Genomic DNA, 19,378 nt, shown 5'->3' with positions numbered 1-19,378 from the left:
ATTAGAGCACATGGGATGGGGGGAATATATTGGTATTGACTGTGAACAGACAATAAACAAAGTTGGAATAAACGAGTCATTCTCAGGATGGCAGGCTGTTCCTGGTGAGGTAGAACAAAGAGCACTAAGGCACACGAGCAGGCCCTTCAGCCCACCAAGCCTGTGCCAACACATGACATCTTTCTAACCTAAAGACCTTTTGCCTCTACATGGTTCATATCCCTCTATTCCCTGCTTATTCACGTATCTGTCAAGATGACTCTTAAACAGCTGCTTCTACCACCTCCTCTGGCAGCACATTGCAGGCACTTACTATCTCTCCGTGTAAAAAACTTATCTCTTTTAAATTTTCCTCCTTTTACCTTAAACATATGTCCCCTAGTAATTGACATTTCTACCCTGGGAAAAATACTCTGTCTACCCATTCTATCCATGCCTGTCATAATTTTGTAAACTTCTACCAGGTTGCCCCAGAGCTCCAACGTTTAAGCAAAACCAAGCCAAATTTGTCAAATCTCTCCTCATAGCTAATACCTGCTAAAACAGGCAACATCCTGGTAAACCTTCACTGTACCCTCTCCAGTCTCCACATCCTTCTCGTAGTGTGGCAACAAGAACTGCACACAAAATTCTAAATGTGGCCTAACCCAAGTTTGACACAGTTGCAACATGAACAAAGAATAAAAAGAACAAAGAACAATACAACATAGGAACAAGACCTCCAATCCACCAAGCCTGTGTTGATACATAGGCCGCGATTCTCCTACTGCGACGCACAACTTTTCTGGCAGATCGAGGTTGGAGATGCAGGTCACCGGCCTTGAACCAGGATTTGCACACGTGCCGGGAACACATGCGCATCTACCAGAGCCGGCAAACAGTCGCCGGTCAGTCTACGCTGGAAGCCGATGGGAAGGCAGGTAAGTAATTTGAATCTTTTTAAAATGTATTTTAAATATGTTTATCAGTTCATAAAGGGGAATTTTCAGGTCCTGATTGAATCTCCCACCCCGCCAGGAGTGCTTCGTTCTGGAAGGGTTTAGACTAACTCCCCATGTTCAGGGAACTAGCGGGAGACCCCACTGGAATGAAGGTCGGGCAATCGGGGGCCCCTGGGGTCAGGCAGTAAGGAGATGGCCCCTGGGCATTGGCACCTTGGCAGTGCCAGTCTGTGCCCTTGGCAATGTCCAAGGGGCAAAGTGTCCATGCCCAGGGGGCACCTTGGCACTGCCTATCAGGCATCGGACAGTGCTGAGGGGGCAGGACCTATTGTGGGTGGAGCCTAAAGGTGATCGGTGGGGGTATGGGGGATCCAGCTGCCAATCTGCAGACAGGGTCAGTCTGGGATGGAGGGAGGGCAGCGATTGAGTGTGGGAGGCTATTGGGTGGTATGTCGGCCTCTGGCGGGGTTGGGGGAGGTGGAGTCAGACCCCAGAATGTCAAACTCCAGTGCGAATATGCCCTACCTCCCCCCTCCAAAGGATAGTAAGGGATAAAATTGGTCCTCTTGAAGACCAGAGTGGGAGACTGTGTATGGAACCAAAAGAGATGGGGGAGATACTAAATGGGTTTTTTGCATTCATATTTACTGAGAAAACGGCCATGGAGTCTACAGAAAGAGAGCAAACAGGCAGGAAGGTCATGGAACCTTTACAGATTAAAGGAGAGGAGGTGCTGGCTGTCTTGAAGCAAATCAGACTGGATAAATCCCCAAGACCGGACAGGGTATTCCCACGGACCTTGAGGGAGGCTAGTGTTAAACTTGCAGGGGCCCTGGCAGACATATTTAAAATGTCAGTATCCATGGGGGAGGTGCCGGATGATTGGAGGGTGGCTCATGTTGTTCCGTTGTTTAAAAAAGGTTCCAAAAGAAATCTGGGAAATTATAGGCCAGTAAGTTTGATGTCGGTGATAGGCAAGTTATTGGAAGGTGTGATAAGGGATAGGATCTACAAATATTTGGATGGACAGGGACTTATTAGGGAGAGTCAACATGGCTTTGTGCGTGGTAGGTCATGTTTGACCAACCTATTAGAGTTTTTCGAGGAGGTTACCAGGAAAGTGGATGAATGGAAGGCGGTGGATGTTGTCTACCTGGATTTCAGCAAGGCCTTTGACAAGGTCCCTCATGGGAGATTAGTTAGGAAGGTTGAGTCGCTAGGTATACATGGGGAGGTAGTAAATTGGATTAGGCACCAGCTCAATGGAAGAAGCCAGGGGCCTGTGACTAGTGGTGTGCCACAGGGATCAATGTTGGGTCCATTGTTGTTTGTCATCTATATCAATGGTCTGGATGATAATGTGGTAAATTGGATCAGCAAATTTGCTGATGAGACAAAGATTGGAGGTGTAGTGGACAGTAAGGAAGGTTTTCAACACTTGCAGAGGGATTTGGATCAACTAAAAAAATGGGCTGAAAAATGGCAAATGGAATTTAACGCAGACAAGTATGAGCTATTGCACTTTGGAAGGACAAACCAAAGTAGAATGTACAGGGTAAATGGTAGGACTCTGAAGAGTGCAGTTGAACAGAGGGATCTGGAAATACAGGTACAGAATTCCCTAAAAGTGGCATCACAGGTGGATAGGATTGTAAAGAGTGCTTTTGGTACATTGGCCTTTATAAATCGGAGTATCGAGTATAAAAGTTGGAGTGTCATGGTAAGTTGTATAAGGCATTGGTGAGGCCAAATTTAGAGTATTGTGTACAGTTTTGGTCATCTAGTTACAGGAAGGATGTAAATAAGGTTGAAAGAGTGCAGAGGATGTTGCCGGGACTTGAGAAGCTGAGTTACAGAGAGAGATTGAATAGGTTAGGACTTTATTCACTGGAGCGTAGAAGAATGAAGGGAGATTTGATAGAGGTGTGTAAGATTTTGATGGGTAAAGATAGAGTGAATGCAAGCAGACTTTTTCCACTGAGGCTAGGGGAGAAAAAAACCAGAGGGCTTGGGTTAAGGGTGAAAGGAGAAAAGTTTAAAGGGAATATTACGGGGGGGCTTCTTCACACAGAGAGTGGTGGGATGTGGAATGAGCTGCCGGATAAAGTGGTAAATGCGGGGTCACTTTTAACATTTAAGAAAAACTTGGACGGGTTCATGGATGAGAGGGGTGTGGAGGGATATGGTCCAAGTGCAGGTCAGTGAGACTAGGCAAAAAATGGTTCGGCATAGACAACAAGGGCTATAATTTTCTCTGGTTCTAGGATATTTTCCCTGAATGGTGAGTCTGCAACCACTGTACACAGTCTCAAAGTAAGGGGCAGGCCATTTCTGACTGAGATGAGGAGGAATCTCTTCAAGGGTGGTGAATCTTTGGAATTCTCTACCCAAAGAACTGTGCTCACTGAGCATGTTCCACACAGAAATCAATACATTTCTGGGCATGAATGACATCAAGGGATTTGGGGATAGTGTGAGAAAACTGTGTGGAGGTAGATGATCAGCCATGATATAACTGAATGGTGGAGCAAGATCAATAGGCTAAAGAGTGTTTTCTTGCTCCTATGTTCCTGTGTATCAGAATTATGAGGGCTAACAGGATTGCATCAATGTAGTTTTAAATTGAAATTTTCAAGACTAAGATTGATGGATTTCCCTGAGGAAACGTATAATAGTGTATAGAGCAAAAGCTGGCAAATAGAGTTCGAGTACAGGTCATCCATGATCTAATTGAATGGTGGCTTAAGGGGTTGAATGGACTAAACTTGTTTCTATGTTTGGTTCCACAACAAAACCCAGTTAATGAAGTACAAGCTTAATAAGCAATCTAAGTAATTGGATAGCGTGCTCTTGATTCTTCTTTTCAGGGTAAAGTATGATTAGAAAAATGGCTAGTAAGCAGAGTTGAAAGACATATCAGACACAATTGAACTGAATGGTCGAACAGCTTTAAGGGACTAAATAGACTAATCTGTTCCTATGATGTGACAGAGGTGTAAGTAAGTGGTTTTGTCACTGTACAACCAACAACGTACCATCAACAATGTAGACTGTTCAATGCACCATACTCCTTCATTCACCTATCATCAATCTCCATCCATCAAGATATATACCTCACTTACATTGCTTCACCTCACTCCCTCACACACAGGATTGCTGCTTAAACACAGTCAGCTATTTGACACCCACCCAAACACATTACATCATACTCACTGACACACTTCTTCCTTCCTGCCATAATGAACAACAGTGGGCAGCAGCACATAACCAGAAGAGGATAGGCATGGTTGCATGTCCTTACATTGATGAAGGAGATGGTGCTCACCATCACTGGAGTAGCCATCATTAATGTCATGGCCAACAGCAGGGCTGAAATCATCAAAGATGACGTAGGCTCATACCTTTTCCTCCTTTCCTCAAGCCCTTATTCCATTGTCTGGTCTCATATATTAACTGAGCTACGAGATGTGGACTAGCAGTAATCTTGTGTGTGAGAGAGTGAGGTGAAGCAATGAAGGTGAGTTATGTAGATCGAAGTACAGTTCTCTTAGTTTCCCTATCTCTATTCATCACAGCCCTACCTTTATGTGCCTTTCTCGTTTTAGGTATGCAAGAACTGCCACATATCAGACAATGATGAAAAAAATGAAGTGGAAGATCAGGAAGACAATGATGAAGATGAAACAATGCCACTTGCTCTCAAAAGTGTATGAACTCAGATGCTAACAGTGAAGATGCTTTAGAAGATAGCTTAAAGGTGAGATCTTAATGTGCTAAAACACCAGGCACGAATGACCTGCTGCCAGTTCAGGGGGAAATGGTTGCATAGGTGCCAGCTCAATAGAAGACAAGGTCACACACAAATTGTTTTGCCCGCAACTCGATCTGCCTGTTGTCAGCTCAGCTGCAGAATTTACTGTCCAAAGGGCAGCTGTAAATCAGGCTGGCAATGGGCAGGTAACCTACAAAAGAAAGAGATCCTGCAGGACTTTGGGAAACACATATTTCCATGTTTCAGATGATTGGCAGGGCAGTAATATTGAGGAAGAGGTCTTAGGTTGCAAGAAGATATAGACAGGTCGGTCGGTGAGGCAGATCAGTGGCAGATGGAATTTAACCCTGAAGAGTGACAGTTTGGAAGGAGCAACAAGACAAGGGAGTACTAAGTCAATGACTGAACACTAGGAAGCTCAAAGGAACAGAAGCATCTGGGGATATTCTGAATGTGGCAGGACAGGTTAATAGGGTCGCTAAGAAAGCATATGGGATACTTGCCTTTATCAGTCGCGGCATAAATTATAACAGCAGGGAGGTTATTTTGGAGTTGTACAAAATTTTGATTAGACCACAGCTTTAAAAGCTTCAAGAGAGAAAAGTTCAATATCATGTCATGTGAATAGATTTTTGGCATGTTACAAAAAGATTACTCAAAGTTGATCTGCATTATTACTCTTAAAGAGAAAGTTGAGAACTAAGTTTGATTTGTTATTACCTCCAGAAACTTCAGAGATAGTAGAGTGCCAACAACAATATCAAGTTGCTAGATGAAAAGTGAGGGCAAAACAATATGAATTCCAACAAGGAGACTGAGTGTTAGAGCGTAATTATGCTACGAGTGAGAAGTGGGTACCAGCTACAATTGTAGCAAAAAAAGGTTCAATTTTTTACACATTTCAAACCAAAGATGAACTAATTTAATGACACCATGCATGACCATTTATTGTCATCTTGAATTGAATTCTCCAAATCATCTCCAGAAGTACCAACTTCTTTAGCCCTAATGTTGCGAATACTACTAAGGAAGACTTAGCTGAATCTGAGTTGCCTAATGATTGTGCTTATGCTACTGTATCATGTGAAAGAGTTAAAAACAAAGAAGTCACTGAATGCTGCAGAGTTCCCCATGAATTGAGTACAGTAAGAAGACTCACAACACCAGGTTAAAGTCCAACAGGTTTACTTGGTAGCAAATGCCACTAGCTTTCGGAGCGCTGCTCCTTCGTCAGGTAAGCGGGAGTTCTGTTCACAAACAGGGCATATAAAGACACAAACTCAATTTACAGAATACTGATTGGAATGCAAATCTTAACAGCTAATCAAGTTTTAAAGGTACAGACAATGTGAGTGGAGAGGGCATTAAGCATTAAGGTTAGAGAGATGTGTATTGTCTCCAGACAGGACAGTTAATGAGATTTTGCAAGTCCAGGCAAGTTGTGGGGGTTACAGAAAATGTGACATGAACCCAAGATCCCGATTGAGGCCATCCTCATGTGTGCAGAACTTGGCTATCAGTCTCTACTCAGCGACTCTGCGCTGTCGTATGTCGAAAAGGCCACCTTGGGGGATGCTTACCCGAAGATCAGAGGCCAAATGCCCATGATCGCTGAAGTGTTCCTGAACATGAAGAGAACAGTCTTGCCTAGTGATTGTCAAGCGGCGTTCATTCATCTGTTGTCATAGCATCTGCATCATCTCCCCAATGTACCATGCCTCGGGACATCCTTTCCATAGTGAGTCCATAAAATTCTGCAGGAAAGGATGTCCCGAGGCATGGTACATTGGGGAGACCATGCAGACGCTACAACAATGGATGAAAGAACACCGCTCGACAATCTAGCCATGTGATTGTTCTCTTCCTGTTGGGGAACACTTCAGCAGTCATGGGCAATCAGCTTCTGATCTTCAGGTAAGCATTCTCCAAGGCAGCCTTCACGACACACGACATCGCAGAGTCGCTGAGCAGAGACTGGTAGCCAAGTTCTGCACACATGAGGACAGCCTCAACCGGGATCCTGGGTTCATGTCATACTATTTGTAACTCCCACGACTTGCCTGGATTTGCAAAATCTCACTAACTGTCCTGTCTGGAGACAATACACATCTCTTTAACTGCGCTTAATGCTCTCTCCACTCACATTGTCTGTACCTTGAAGACTTGATTACCTGTAAAAATTTGCATTCCAATCAGTATTTTGTAAATTGAGTTTGTGTCTTTATATGCCTTGTTTATGAACAGAACTCCCACTTACCTGATGAAGGGGCAGCACTCCAAAAACTAGTGGCCTTTGCTACCAAATAAACCTGTTGGACTTTAACCTGGTGTTGTGAGACTTCTTACTGTGTTTAGCCCAGTCCAATACCGGCGTCTCCACATCATGACTACAGTTGAGTACAGCACATTGTTCCCTGGGAAGCTGCTATGAATATGTTCTCACACTCACAGATGGACTGCACAAATAAGTTAACCAAAGGACATCAGGTGGTGGGGGGAGAGGTTGAGAACTCTAATAGCCCCAACAGCAGGTGTCATATTTGGATGATGTCGATGTATTTCATTAATGATCAATCACTATCATTAGACAACCGTATAGTGGTTGTAACTGATTAACTACAGTCATGAAGTAATCTGAACTATTAGTTGTAATTTGATATCAATGACTTCAGAACAAAGGTATTCTTGTAACTGGCATATGCAAATCACTTGTAAAATAAGCAAAAAAGAAGTAAAGTTAGTTTATTAGTCACAAATAGACTTTCATTAACACTGCAATGAATAGAGGGAGAATTTAACATGGGCAATGCACCTAACCAGCATGTCTTTCAAAGTGCGGAAGGAAACCAGAGAACCCAGAGGAAACCCACACAGACACGGGCAGAACATGTAGACTCCACACAGATAGTGACCCAAGCCAGGAATTGAACCCAAAATCCTGGCGCTGTGAGGCAGCAGTGCTAACCACTGCCACTGTGCTGCTCCATTATATAAATATATCTACCCATGCCATGTATCACTCAGGAAGTCTGTACGCCACCTTGTGGGAGGCAGACTTTCTCACAATAACTTGAATAAATGTTGATTTAAAACTCCAGAAGCTTTGTCTTGTATTGTTTATTAGGATGCAAAGTACATATTTTGCTAGACAGCGGCAAAATTCCACATTACCACGCAAGACTAGTTCCAAGAGAAGAAATGCCGACTAAAGTTCCAAACCACATTCTACAACTACAAGGACAGCCAAATGCCAAAACGTTGACATAGCCAAAGAAGAACAGACATCCTCCTGATCATGTTTCTTATTGACTTTGTGTGTAATGATTAATGGTACATAGTACTGTATCTAGAGTATTATTGCTCCTATGTGTAGCATTGTAGTAATTTGTTGTCCCAAAGCACATGGCATTGCAGGTAATGTCTTGAGATGGATAGAAAGCTGGTTAGCAGATAGGAAACAAAGAGTTGGCAACAACTGGGCCTTTTTCTGATTGGCATTCAGTGACTAGTGGGGTTCCGCAGGGATCTCTGCATCCTCCCCACAACTCACCCTCCAACCCTCCACATTATATATTCATGATTAATGTGTTCACATCATATATTAATGATTTAGAAGATGGAACTGGATGAGTTATCTCTCAAGTTTGCAGATGAAACAAAGTTGGATTGGAGAGTGAGCTGTGGGGAGGATGCAGAGATGCTTCAGTATAATTTTGATAGGCTGAGTATGTGGGCATATGCATGGCAGATGCAGCATAATGTGGATGATTGTGAGGTTATCCACTTTGGTAGCAATAATAGGAAGACAGATTATTACTTGAATGGATGTAAATTGAGAGAAGTGGATACTCAGCGAGACTTTGTGTCCTCGTGCATCAGTCGCTGAAAGTAAGTGCACAAGTACAGCAGGCAGTAAAGAAGGCAAATAGTATGTTGACCTTTATAACAACAGTATTTTAGTATAGGGATAGGGATGTTTACTGCAATTGTATAGGGTGTTGGTGAAGCCACACCTGGACTGTTGTGTGTTTTGGTATCCTTATCTGAAGAAAAATATCCTTGCTATACAGGGAGTGCCAAGCTGATTCCTGGTATGGCAGGTCTGTCATATAAGGAGAGACTAAGTTGGTTAGGATTATATTCACTGGAGTTTAGAAGAGTGAGAGGGGATCTTGTAGAAACTTATAAAATTCTAACAGGGTTGGACAGAATAGATTCAGAAAGTATGTTTCCAAAGATGGGGGAGTCCAGAACTAGGGGTCATAGTTTGAGAATAAGGGGTAAACTTCTTAGAATTGAGGTGAAGAGAAATTTCTTCACCCAAAGGGTGGTGAATGTGTGGAATTCACTACCATGCAATGTAATTGAGGCCAAAATGTTGTCTGATTTCAAGAAGAAATTAGATGTAGCTCTAGGGGCTAAAGGGATCAAGAGATAGAGGGAACATAAGAACTAGGAGCAAGAGTAGGCCATCTGGCTCCTCGAGCTTGCGCTACCATTCACTAAGATCATGGCTGATCTTTTTGTGGACTCAGCTCTGCTTACCCACCCGCTCATCATAGCCCTTAATTTCTTTACTGTTCAAAAATGTATCCATCCTTGCCTTAAAACATTCAATGAGGTAGCCTCAACTGCTTCATTGGGCAGGGAATTCCACAGATTCACAGCTTTTTGTGTGAAGAAGTTACTCCTCAACTCAGTCCTAAAGCTGCTCCCTCTTATTTTGAGACAATACCATATGGTTCTAGTTTTGCCCGCTAGTGGACAACAACTTCTCTGCTTCTATCTTATCTATTCCCTTCATAATCTTATATGTTTCTATAAGATCTCCTCTCATTCTTCTGAATTCCACTGAGTATAGCCCCCACTCTACTCAGTCTCTCCTCATAAGGCAACCCTCTCAATTCTAGAATCAACCTAGTGAATCTCCTCTGCACCCTTCCAGTGCCAATATATTCTTTCTCAAGTAAGGAGACAAAGCTGTACATTGTACCCCAGGTGTGGCTTCACCAGTATCTTGTACAGCTGCAACATAACTTTGTTGTTTTTAAACTTAATCCCTTTAGCAATGAAGGACAAAATTCCATTTGCCTTCTTAATTACCTGCTGCACCTGCAAACCAACTCCTTGAGACTTTTGCACAAGGACACCCAGGTCCCTTTGCACAGCAGCATGCTGCAATTTTTTATCATTTAAATAATAGCCCATTTGCTGTCATTCCTACCAAAATGGATGACTTCACATTTACCAACATTATACTCCATCTGCCAGACCCTCGCTACTCACTTAGACTATCTATATCCCTTTGCAGACTTTCAGTGGTCTCTGAAGGGGGATTAGGATATTGAACTTGATGCTCAGCTTGATCAAAATAAATGGCAGAGCAGGTTGGAAGGCTGGAAATTTCTATGAAAAGTTATATATTTAAGTGGTCGCATAATTGCATTAAGAGCCAGCCACATGATTTGATCATGATGTCATTGGGTGCTTCACATTTTGTTTTCTGTTCTGTGCAGAGAATATTTTTTTCAATAAACATGTTGTGTGTTACTTTAAATCTACACGTGCAAACCACATCTTTTTCTTGTTGTTGAAAACTCTCAACCCCTAACATAGGACATTATAATTAATCAAATTAGTCAAATCTTTTTGAGATCATTCCATGACTGAGCTCAAATAATATTTACCAAAAATTATATTGTGAAATTAAGATTGTACTGGCCTTTATTGATTAAAAGGAGCTCACAATGCTGATTTTGACTTCCAACCCCAGCCAGGTAGAACTAGGAACCTTCCCCTTTTCTGGATTGGGATTCAGATCAGGGTTAGAATAAATGTTTAGAATAGTAGCAAATGTTTGAATTAAAATTTCCTGCAACTGATCTCAAAACTCATACCTAAATTATTTGCATTATACAAACAAAATACCCACAAATTACTCTAACCACATGTAGGACAAGGCATCTTAAATTTCAACTTACAGGAGCCATGTGCAATTGCAAAAAGGTCATGGTATCTTGGATTCCTGAAAATTACAAACAAAAATGACAAATTACTTTTCTTTTTTTTATTCTTTATTTCAACTCTTGTTACATCCTGCTACAAAATAGCTGCTCTAGTTGTAGATACGGGGTGGAGACATTTTGGTCACTGCTAATGCTGTTCCTGGCCAACCTCTTGTATTTCACTGAGTAAATGCTTCACCTGTTTTTCGTTACTTCCTATGGGATATCATTTGCTCTATGCGTTTCCATGGCAAGGTGGTTTGATTGATAATTTAGTTTTATGAAAATGAACTTGTATTGCATCACTACGTAGCACAGCACATTAGAAGTCAAAATATTATGTGCCATCATTTGTCCCCTGGTCTGGGCCCACATTAGATTGACTCCTCAAGGTTTTCTTATTGTTGGCCAATTTTATCAGATATAGGAAATGGGATGGATCAGTGACTGACAGATTGGTGGTGGACAGGAAATCAATAAACAGCCAATCATCAGCTATTTTCTGACCATTTTCCATTTAAACAATGTCACATGTGACATACAGAAGCTCAGAGTCTTGTTTACTTAAACAACATAAGATCTCAGCAGCAGATGATGCGGAGAGGGCTATTAACCATACTGTGAATCTGTTACAGGCTGTATCTTGAAGTGACATTATTGTGTTTAGAAGAATTGTATGGGATGAGGCAAAAATGAAGTCCTGCCAGTGGAAAACTGGAAGCAGCACAAAGTTCTTGAGAGGATCTTCACAGTGGAGGCTTCAGCCTGGCTATTGACTCTGACTCCTCCAGTGAGCAGGGGAGTGGTACAAAGGTAAGGTACAGCCAAGTGGAACAGCTTTGCAGCAACCAGGTGTGTGAAAACAACCTTAGAAAGCTATTGAATGTGGGGACACGATGGCAGCCATTGAACTCAAATTATGAGAGGTTCAGCTTCATCAAAATGACCAATCATCAATGTCTATGAGCATTGCATCTCTCCAGGCTATAATGAAAAGCAATTGGTGAAGGACAATACTGGAGGCAACCTTTATTTAGTCTTTTATTTAAGAATTAAGTAGTTTAAGCATGTACTTCCTAACTTAACTACACCACAGTTTCAGTAAAGTGTATCATTTTGCATGCTCAATTGAAACTCAAATTAATGTCCTTGATCTGCATAGGATTACACAATTGGTATACAATTAACAGGTGATGGTGAAGCTATATGGTATGCTGGAACAAGAGCTGATGCCAATGGGGAGTGTTGAATACCTGCCTGTAACCTTAAAAGTGAATTTGACACAACTGTTTTACCTGTCATTCGTTCCAGGAATCATCTGGAGATCTATGAGGCATCTCTCAAGCAGCGAATCATCACTGCATAAAGAGGGCATGGATGCTTTGTATAGTCAGGTTGGCCAGTATATCAAGTTCAAAATTGATCAGGCCAATCAGGCAGAGAGAGCAGTTGGCTTTAAAGCCTTGATTAAATTATCTTTTGGGCTCTTATTGGTCTTGCTCTCATCTTAGTTTCCTTCTTGCTCTTCATATATTCTAAAACATTTTTGGGCTCTCTTTGCTTTTACTTATTTATATTTTTTCACACCCTTTCTTTGTTTTCCAAATTTCCTTTTTTAATTTCACCCCTCCACTTTCAACATTGTTCCAGATTTTCTGCAGTATTGAGCCCTTGGAATTTGATACACCTTTCCTTTTTTGTCTTATCCTACACTGTATGCACTTTGAAATCCAGATGGGTTGAATTTGTGAGTCTCAACTTTTTTTGTGGGAACACTGAATTGAAATTCAGAAATGAATTTACCTTCAAGTCACTGTTTACAGTCCACTTTTGTCAATTTACATATTAGCTCATTAAAATTTAAAACTTCAACTCTTGGATTACCTCTATTCTTTTGCATAACTACTCTGCATCTAACCTAATTATGATCATGACCTCTAAAAATGGTTGGTTTAATTTATTTATTTATCACAATTAGACTTACATTCACATGGCAATTAAGTTACTGTGAAAATCCCCTAGTCGCCACACTCCAGGGCCTGTTCGGATACAGTGAGGAGAATTTAACATGGCCAATGCACCTAACCAGCCCACCTTTCAGAGTGTGGGAGGAAACTGGAGCATCCAGAGGAAGCCCATGCAGACTCGGAGAGAATGTGCAGACTCCGCATAGTCTGTGACCCAAGTCGAGAATTGAACCCAGGTCCCTGTGCTACTATGCCATCCCAAAAATGTTCTCCCACTGATACCCTTTCCATCTACTCAGACTCATTTCCTAAAGCTAAAATCAGAATTGTCCCTTCTCTTGTTGAATTTGCCATGTGCTGCCTAACAATGTATTCCTGAATATATTTTAAGAATTCTGCACCCTCTGTGCCTTTCATAATTAATTTATCCCAATTAATATTTGGGTAGTTCAAGGTAAATAAATCCCCAGGACCTAATGGTGTATCCCAGGACACTGTGGGAGTCCAGGGAGGATATTGCAGGTCCCATAGCCGAGATATTTGGATCATCAATAGTCACAGCTGAGGCGCCTGAAGATTGGAGAGTGGCAAATGTTGTGCCTTTATTTAAAAAGTGCTGCAGGGAAAAACCTGGCAACTACAGGCCAGTGAGCCTTACATCTATGGTGGGTCAGTTGTTGGTAGGTATTTTGAGAGACAGGATCTACAGGCATTAAGAGATGCAAGGGCTGATTAGGGACAGTCAGCATGGCTTTGTGAAAGAAAAATCATGTCTCACAAATTTGATTGAATTTTTTGGAGGGATAACCAAGCAGGCAGATGAGGGCAGTGCAGTTGACGTTGTCGACATGGACTTTAGCAAGGCCTTTGACAAGGTATTGCAAGGTAGGTTGTTGCACAAGGTTAAATTTCACAGGGTTTAGTGTGAGGTACCTAAATAGATACAAAATTGGCTCCTTGATAGAAGCCAGAGGGTGGTTGTAGAGGGTTGTTTCTCAAACTGGAGGCCTGTGACCAGCAGTGTGCCTCAGGGATCTGAGCTATGTTCAGTTACTTGTCATTTATATTAATGATTTGGATGAGAATATAGAAAGCGTGGTTAGTAAGTTTACAGATGACACCAAGATTGGTGGCATAATGGACAGTGAAGAAAGCTATCTCCGATTGCAACGGGATCTTGATCAATTGGGCCAGTGGGCCGATGAATGACAGATGGAGTTTAATTTAGACAAATGCAAGATAATGCATTTTGGTAGATTAAACCACGGCAGGACTTACTCAATTAATGGTAGGGCACTGGGGAGAGTTACAGAACAAAGAGGTCTAGGGATACATGTTCATAGCTCCTTGAAAGTGGAGTCATATTGAATGGCGGGGCAGGCCTGAAGGGCTAGATGGCCTACTCCTGCTCCTATTTCTTATGTTCTTATGAGTCACAGGTTGACAGAGTGGTGAAGAAGGCATTCGGCATGCTTGGTTCCATCAGTCAGGACATTGAATACTGGAGTTGGTACATCTTGTTGAAGTTGTACAAGACATTGGTAAGATCACACTTGGAATGTTGTGTGTAATCTGTTCACCCTATTATAGAAAGGATATTATTAAACTAGAAAGAGTGCAGAAAAGATTTAATAGGATCCTATCGGGACTTGATAGTTTGACTTATAAGGAGAGGCTGGGTAGATTGGGACTTTTTTCTCTGGACTGTAGGAGGCTGAGGGTTGATCTTATAGGTCAATAAAATAATGAGGGGCACAGATCAGCTAGGTAGCCAAAATCTTTGTCCAAAGGTAGGGGAATCTAAAATTAGAGGACATATGTTTAAGGTGAGAGGGGAGAGATTCAAAAGAGTCCAAAGGGGCATTTTTTTCACACAGAGGGTAGTGAGAGTCTGGAGCAAGCTGCCAGAGGTTGTGATAGTGGCAGGTACAATTTTGTCTTTTAAAAAGCATTTAGATAGTTACGCGGATAAGATGGGTATAGAGTCCCAGGACCGCATTTCAGATAAGCACAAGCAGTCCCAGGACTGCATTTCAGATAAGCACAAAGGCCCTGGGGAACGGAGGTAAGAGGTACCCTTTGGAGTCCAGAAGGGATCTTAGTAGGCGCAAGGGGATGCTTTACATCTGAGACTTGCCTGCCACATTATAAAATGACATTAGGGTCGGGACAGGCAGGGAATATTAGGGAGGAATTCTTCACGCAGAGAGTGGTAGGAGTGTGAAATGAGCTGCCAAATAAAGTGGTAAATGTGGGGTCACTTTTAACATTTAAGAGAAACATGGATGGATTCATGGATGAGAGGGGTGTGGAGGGATATGTTCCAAGTGCAGGTCGGTGGGACCAGGCAAAAAATGGATTGGCACAGACAAGAAGGGCCAAAAGGCCTGTTTCTGAGCTGTAATTTTCTATGGTTCTGGAGGGATATGGGCCAAATGCGGGCAATTGGAATTAGCTTAAGGGTTTAAAAAAAAGAGCAACATTGACAAGTTGAGCTGAAGGGCCTGTTTTCATACTGTAAACATCAATGGCTCTATGAGTTGAAATCCATGACTTTTGTTTCCGCATCAACCAACAATTTGAGTATATATTTGGTATTCTATATTCTCTGTCCCTCTCACTTTTTGGGGTTGTCCCAGGATCTTGATTGCCCTTCTTTGGTTCTCCAGTTCAACCCAGTGCTTAATTTGGTGATCCTTCTAGAATACCACCCCTTCTCATTGTTCATATTGTTTCTTTAATCAATGTAGTGACTTTCCCTTTCTTTCTGTCGAACCACTCTGAAGAAGAATTGGTTTCAAGTCTCATTCCTGAACTTGAGTACATAATCAAGGCTGATAATGCAGGCAATAGCCAATCAGTAAAATACTGTTAAAGGTGTTATCTTTGAATGGAGGTTCTGCCTTGAAGAGCTATTTGGCAAATCAAGACAAAAGCAAAATACTGTGGATGCTGGAATCTGAAACAAAAACAGAAAATGCTAGAAGATCTCAACAGGTCTGACAGCATCTGTGGAGAGAGAGTAGAGTCAATGTTTCAAGTTAGAATGAATCTTTACTGACTCAAAACGTTAGCTCTGTTCTCTCTCCACAGATGCTGTCAAACCTGCTGAGATTTTCCAGCATTTTCTGTTTTTTGTTTTGGCCAGTCAGATTGGCTGCCAGCTCTCCAGCCCCTCCAGGCACAGCGCTGCGGTTGCCAGAAGAGGTACTGTTCTTGAGTCCCAGGACTGCATTTCAGATAAGCACAAAGGCCTTGGGGAATGGAGGTAAGAAGTACCCTTTGGAGTCCAGAGGGACCTTAGTAGGTGCAAGGGAATGCTTCACATCCGAGACCTTGCCTGCCACATTATAAAATGACATCTGGGTCAGGACAGGCGGGATCCATAAGGGAATCCCAGCTACACAATTTTATGTTCTCCCAATCCCGCCTCAGAACTAGCTGCTCATTTTAGCTCCACTCCCCATCATCTGGTCCATAGTCTTGTAGGTTACAGCACTTATGTGCAAATCCAGATAGCTTTCAAAAGGGTTTAAGCTTGAACCATCAATTCAAGCAGTGAACTCCTGGCTCTCATCTTCCTCTAGGTGTAAACTATTTTCCTCATGTCCCTTCTAGTCTTTTTTCCTGAATTTTTTTCTTTCACTGCCACTTGTTGTACTTATATTCCATTTACATTTTAATACTCACCAGCACATGCCAGTAACTGACAACTTCTTAGCTTTTTCATAAAAATATTTCCACAGAGGCAAGACAGTGCCTTCTTGATCCCTAAATTCATCAGAGGGATCTTCAAAATACTTAAAGTCTACATAAATAAAATGAAAATTGAATTCAATTATTATTATATTTAAATAATGCTTCAAAGATAATAGTTTGTCATTAAAAAATTCAGAATTCTTATTTGTACATTGAATATTCAAGGCCAGGCAACTGAGATAGAACATAGTCTTATGGTCTAATAAATAAAAACTGATATTTCCTTGTTTTTATTTTTTTAGTGGAGATATTGCATTCCTTGTTAGGAATGAAGGTGGTTTATGCCAGCTACATATGGGCTCATAGCGAATTTGCAGTCAATTTATCACTGCATCCAGTCTTCTTTTCACTGAAGTTCACAGAACAATAGTTCAGCCTGTATATGATATTTGTTTTCTTGTCTTATTGTCAGGTTCAATTAGAACATAACATAAGAACATAAGAAATAGGAGCAGGAGTAGGCCATCTAGTCCTTCGAGCCTGCCCCACCATTCAATAAGATCATGGCTGATCTGTCGTGGCTCAGTTCCACATCCCCGCCCTCTCCCCATAACCCTTAATCCCCTTGCTTATCAAAAACCCATCAACCCGCGTCTTAAAAATATTTAGCAAGGCAGCCTCCACCACTTCAACGGGCAGAGAATTCCAGAGATTCACCACCCTTTGAGTGAAGAAGTTCCTCCTCAACTCCGTTCTAAACCGCCCCTCCTTTATCTTGAGGCTGTGCCCCCTAGTCCTACTGTCCTTTCTGAGCAGGAAGAGTCTCTCCACCTCTATCCTATCCATCCTATTCGTCATCTTATATGTCTCAATGAGATCTCCCCTCATTCTTCTAAACTCTAACGAGTACAAGCCTAGTTTATTCAGCCTCTCCTCACAGCTCAACCCCCTCAACTCCGGTATCAGCCTAGTAAACCTCCTCTGCACTCCATATAAAACCTTGGGAATATTTTCCATGACAATGGAAAACAAAAACTTGCACAGTGTATAACAGACTGCCAATTTACAAAAGCCCACTTCAAATTGCTGACTTGGACCATTTCCATTCCAAATAAATTGTAAAATTGCTGAGAGTGGTAATGCAAATGAAATATACTTGAGAATTATCTGTCATAATTAGAAAAGCTTAGGCATATATGCTGATGTTTACTTCCAGGAAAGAGTAACTACTGGCACGGAGCATCAGATGTAACAGGCAACCAAGTGCAAGTTCATCCTTGCCCTCAACAATGGCTGGCATCTTACATTTTAAACAAAACAGAAGAATGCCATACCTTGGCCAATCAGTGCCCTACAGAGCACTAAAACTGCTGTTCTGCTCTTGACTGTAAAAAGTCTGACAACACCAGGTTTTAGTCCAACCGATTTATTTGATAGTAAACTCACTAGCTTTCGAGGGGATTCCCTCTTCTTCAGGTGAATGGAGAGTCACCTGAAGAAGAAGGAATCCCCTCAAAAGCTAGTGAGACTTTTTACTGCGTTTACCCCAGTCTGCTCTTGACTAGCAGAGTCATAGAGATGGGCCTTGGAAGGAAAATGGAAGAAGGGCACATGGGAGTGCTTAACATGATCCTATTTATATCCCTTCCCTCAGTCAAACACCAAATCCTTCTTACTGTCCCAATGACCAGATCTGCCCCTGCCATGAGTGAACTCGGGCAGTCTATAGCAAGGTTCACACATGTTTCAAAACACAGAGGATATACACCATGGGCATCTTAGCTGTCGCAGCAGAGAAATGAGCGACCAGGCTCTGCATTTGAAGGATGCAAATTTCTGTTAAATCTCAGTAATTAAGGGAATATTTACTTATATATTACTCCACATAAGGATATCTAGTAGCTAATAGTTTAATATAATATTTTAGAATAAAATGAACATTTAAATAATATTTTCAAAATAAATGTAAAGCTAATTAGCCTGCCAATATTAAATTGTAAAACTCCAGGACTGATTGTGTCAGTAATTTGCTAAAACATGAAACTTTGCTACAATGTAACTTGAATTTGATATAGTTATGAAATCATGCATTGTTTAAAGGAAGAAATAATATAATTTTACATTTGGCAACAAGAAGTCCAACTTGGGAATTCTGCCAGATGTCTGAGCCTTCATCCAGCAGAGGAACCAGTTTTGGCTACCCCACAAAATGGTGAGTAAATTAAAATGATAGTTTTGTATTGCTAAGTAACCAGGAAACTATTTCATTTGAGGAGTATGCTTCCGACAGTTGAATGAACAAATGGCAAACTACTATTTAAGGTGTCAGATTGTAATTTGATTTAAGAATGTTGTAATGAATAGATTGACAAGTCAAATATTAAATGAGATCATGTTAAGTTAATTGCTGGGTTGTATCTAAGATAACTAAATTGTATAATTGCTCAAGTTTCTGCCACGAAAGTGGAGATCTGCAGAGACAACTCAAAGTTTTGTTGCATCACAGGTTCCCCCTTAGGCCAAAATATTTTGTTTACCTATTGTACGTTTTCTGCTCATTGAATATTTTTGTGTGTTTATTACAAAACAAGTTCTGAAAATAAATTCATTACGTTTTAAAACTGAGCTTCATTTACCTTTGCAAGATTTATTAATCAGAATTACTTTTTAGAACTTCTAAAATAATCCGGTCACCAAAAAAGAATTCCCCACTATACCCAGGATGTAAAATAGGAATTTAACCTATAAAGTCATATTTCAACTTAGAGTCAAAGAATTACCATGGCACAGAAGAAGGTTATTTTGCCTGTTGAGCACTAAAGCAGATTCTCTATAGAGCAATCTAGTCAGTTGCATTCCATTGCTCGATCACCATAGGCCCATAAATTCCATTCAATTTCCTTTCATATTGGACAAAATTTTCCCATAATTGATCAAAGTGTCATACTCTGACTGAAAATCTGCATACATCTCTCCAGCTGCACAGCTGAGTTT

The 19,378-nt window shown here is 41.3% G+C and overlaps 1 protein-coding gene across 1 annotated transcript in view; it reads right to left on the bottom strand.

The window, feature by feature from the left end:
- The window catches only part of dnai1.2 (dynein, axonemal, intermediate chain 1, paralog 2), a 258,343-nt gene that overhangs the window by 175,287 nt on the left and 63,678 nt on the right, over nt 1-19,378 (bottom strand). Inside the window, exons 11-12 of the mRNA XM_080215680.1 lie at nt 16,376-16,493; nt 10,695-10,738 (exon numbers count right to left, since the gene is read on the bottom strand). Of these exons, the coding sequence (XP_080071806.1) occupies nt 10,695-10,738; nt 16,376-16,493 (162 nt within the window). The remainder of the gene's footprint in view (nt 1-10,694; nt 10,739-16,375; nt 16,494-19,378) is intronic.

This window comes from Carcharhinus amblyrhynchos, chromosome 1 (genome assembly GCF_965287045.1).
Source record: "Carcharhinus amblyrhynchos chromosome 1, sCarAmb.v2.hapA, whole genome shotgun sequence".
Taxonomy (NCBI): Eukaryota; Metazoa; Chordata; class Chondrichthyes; order Carcharhiniformes; family Carcharhinidae; genus Carcharhinus; species Carcharhinus amblyrhynchos.
Note: the sequence above shows the minus strand (reverse complement) of the source record. Positions and strands in the feature narration are given on the sequence as shown.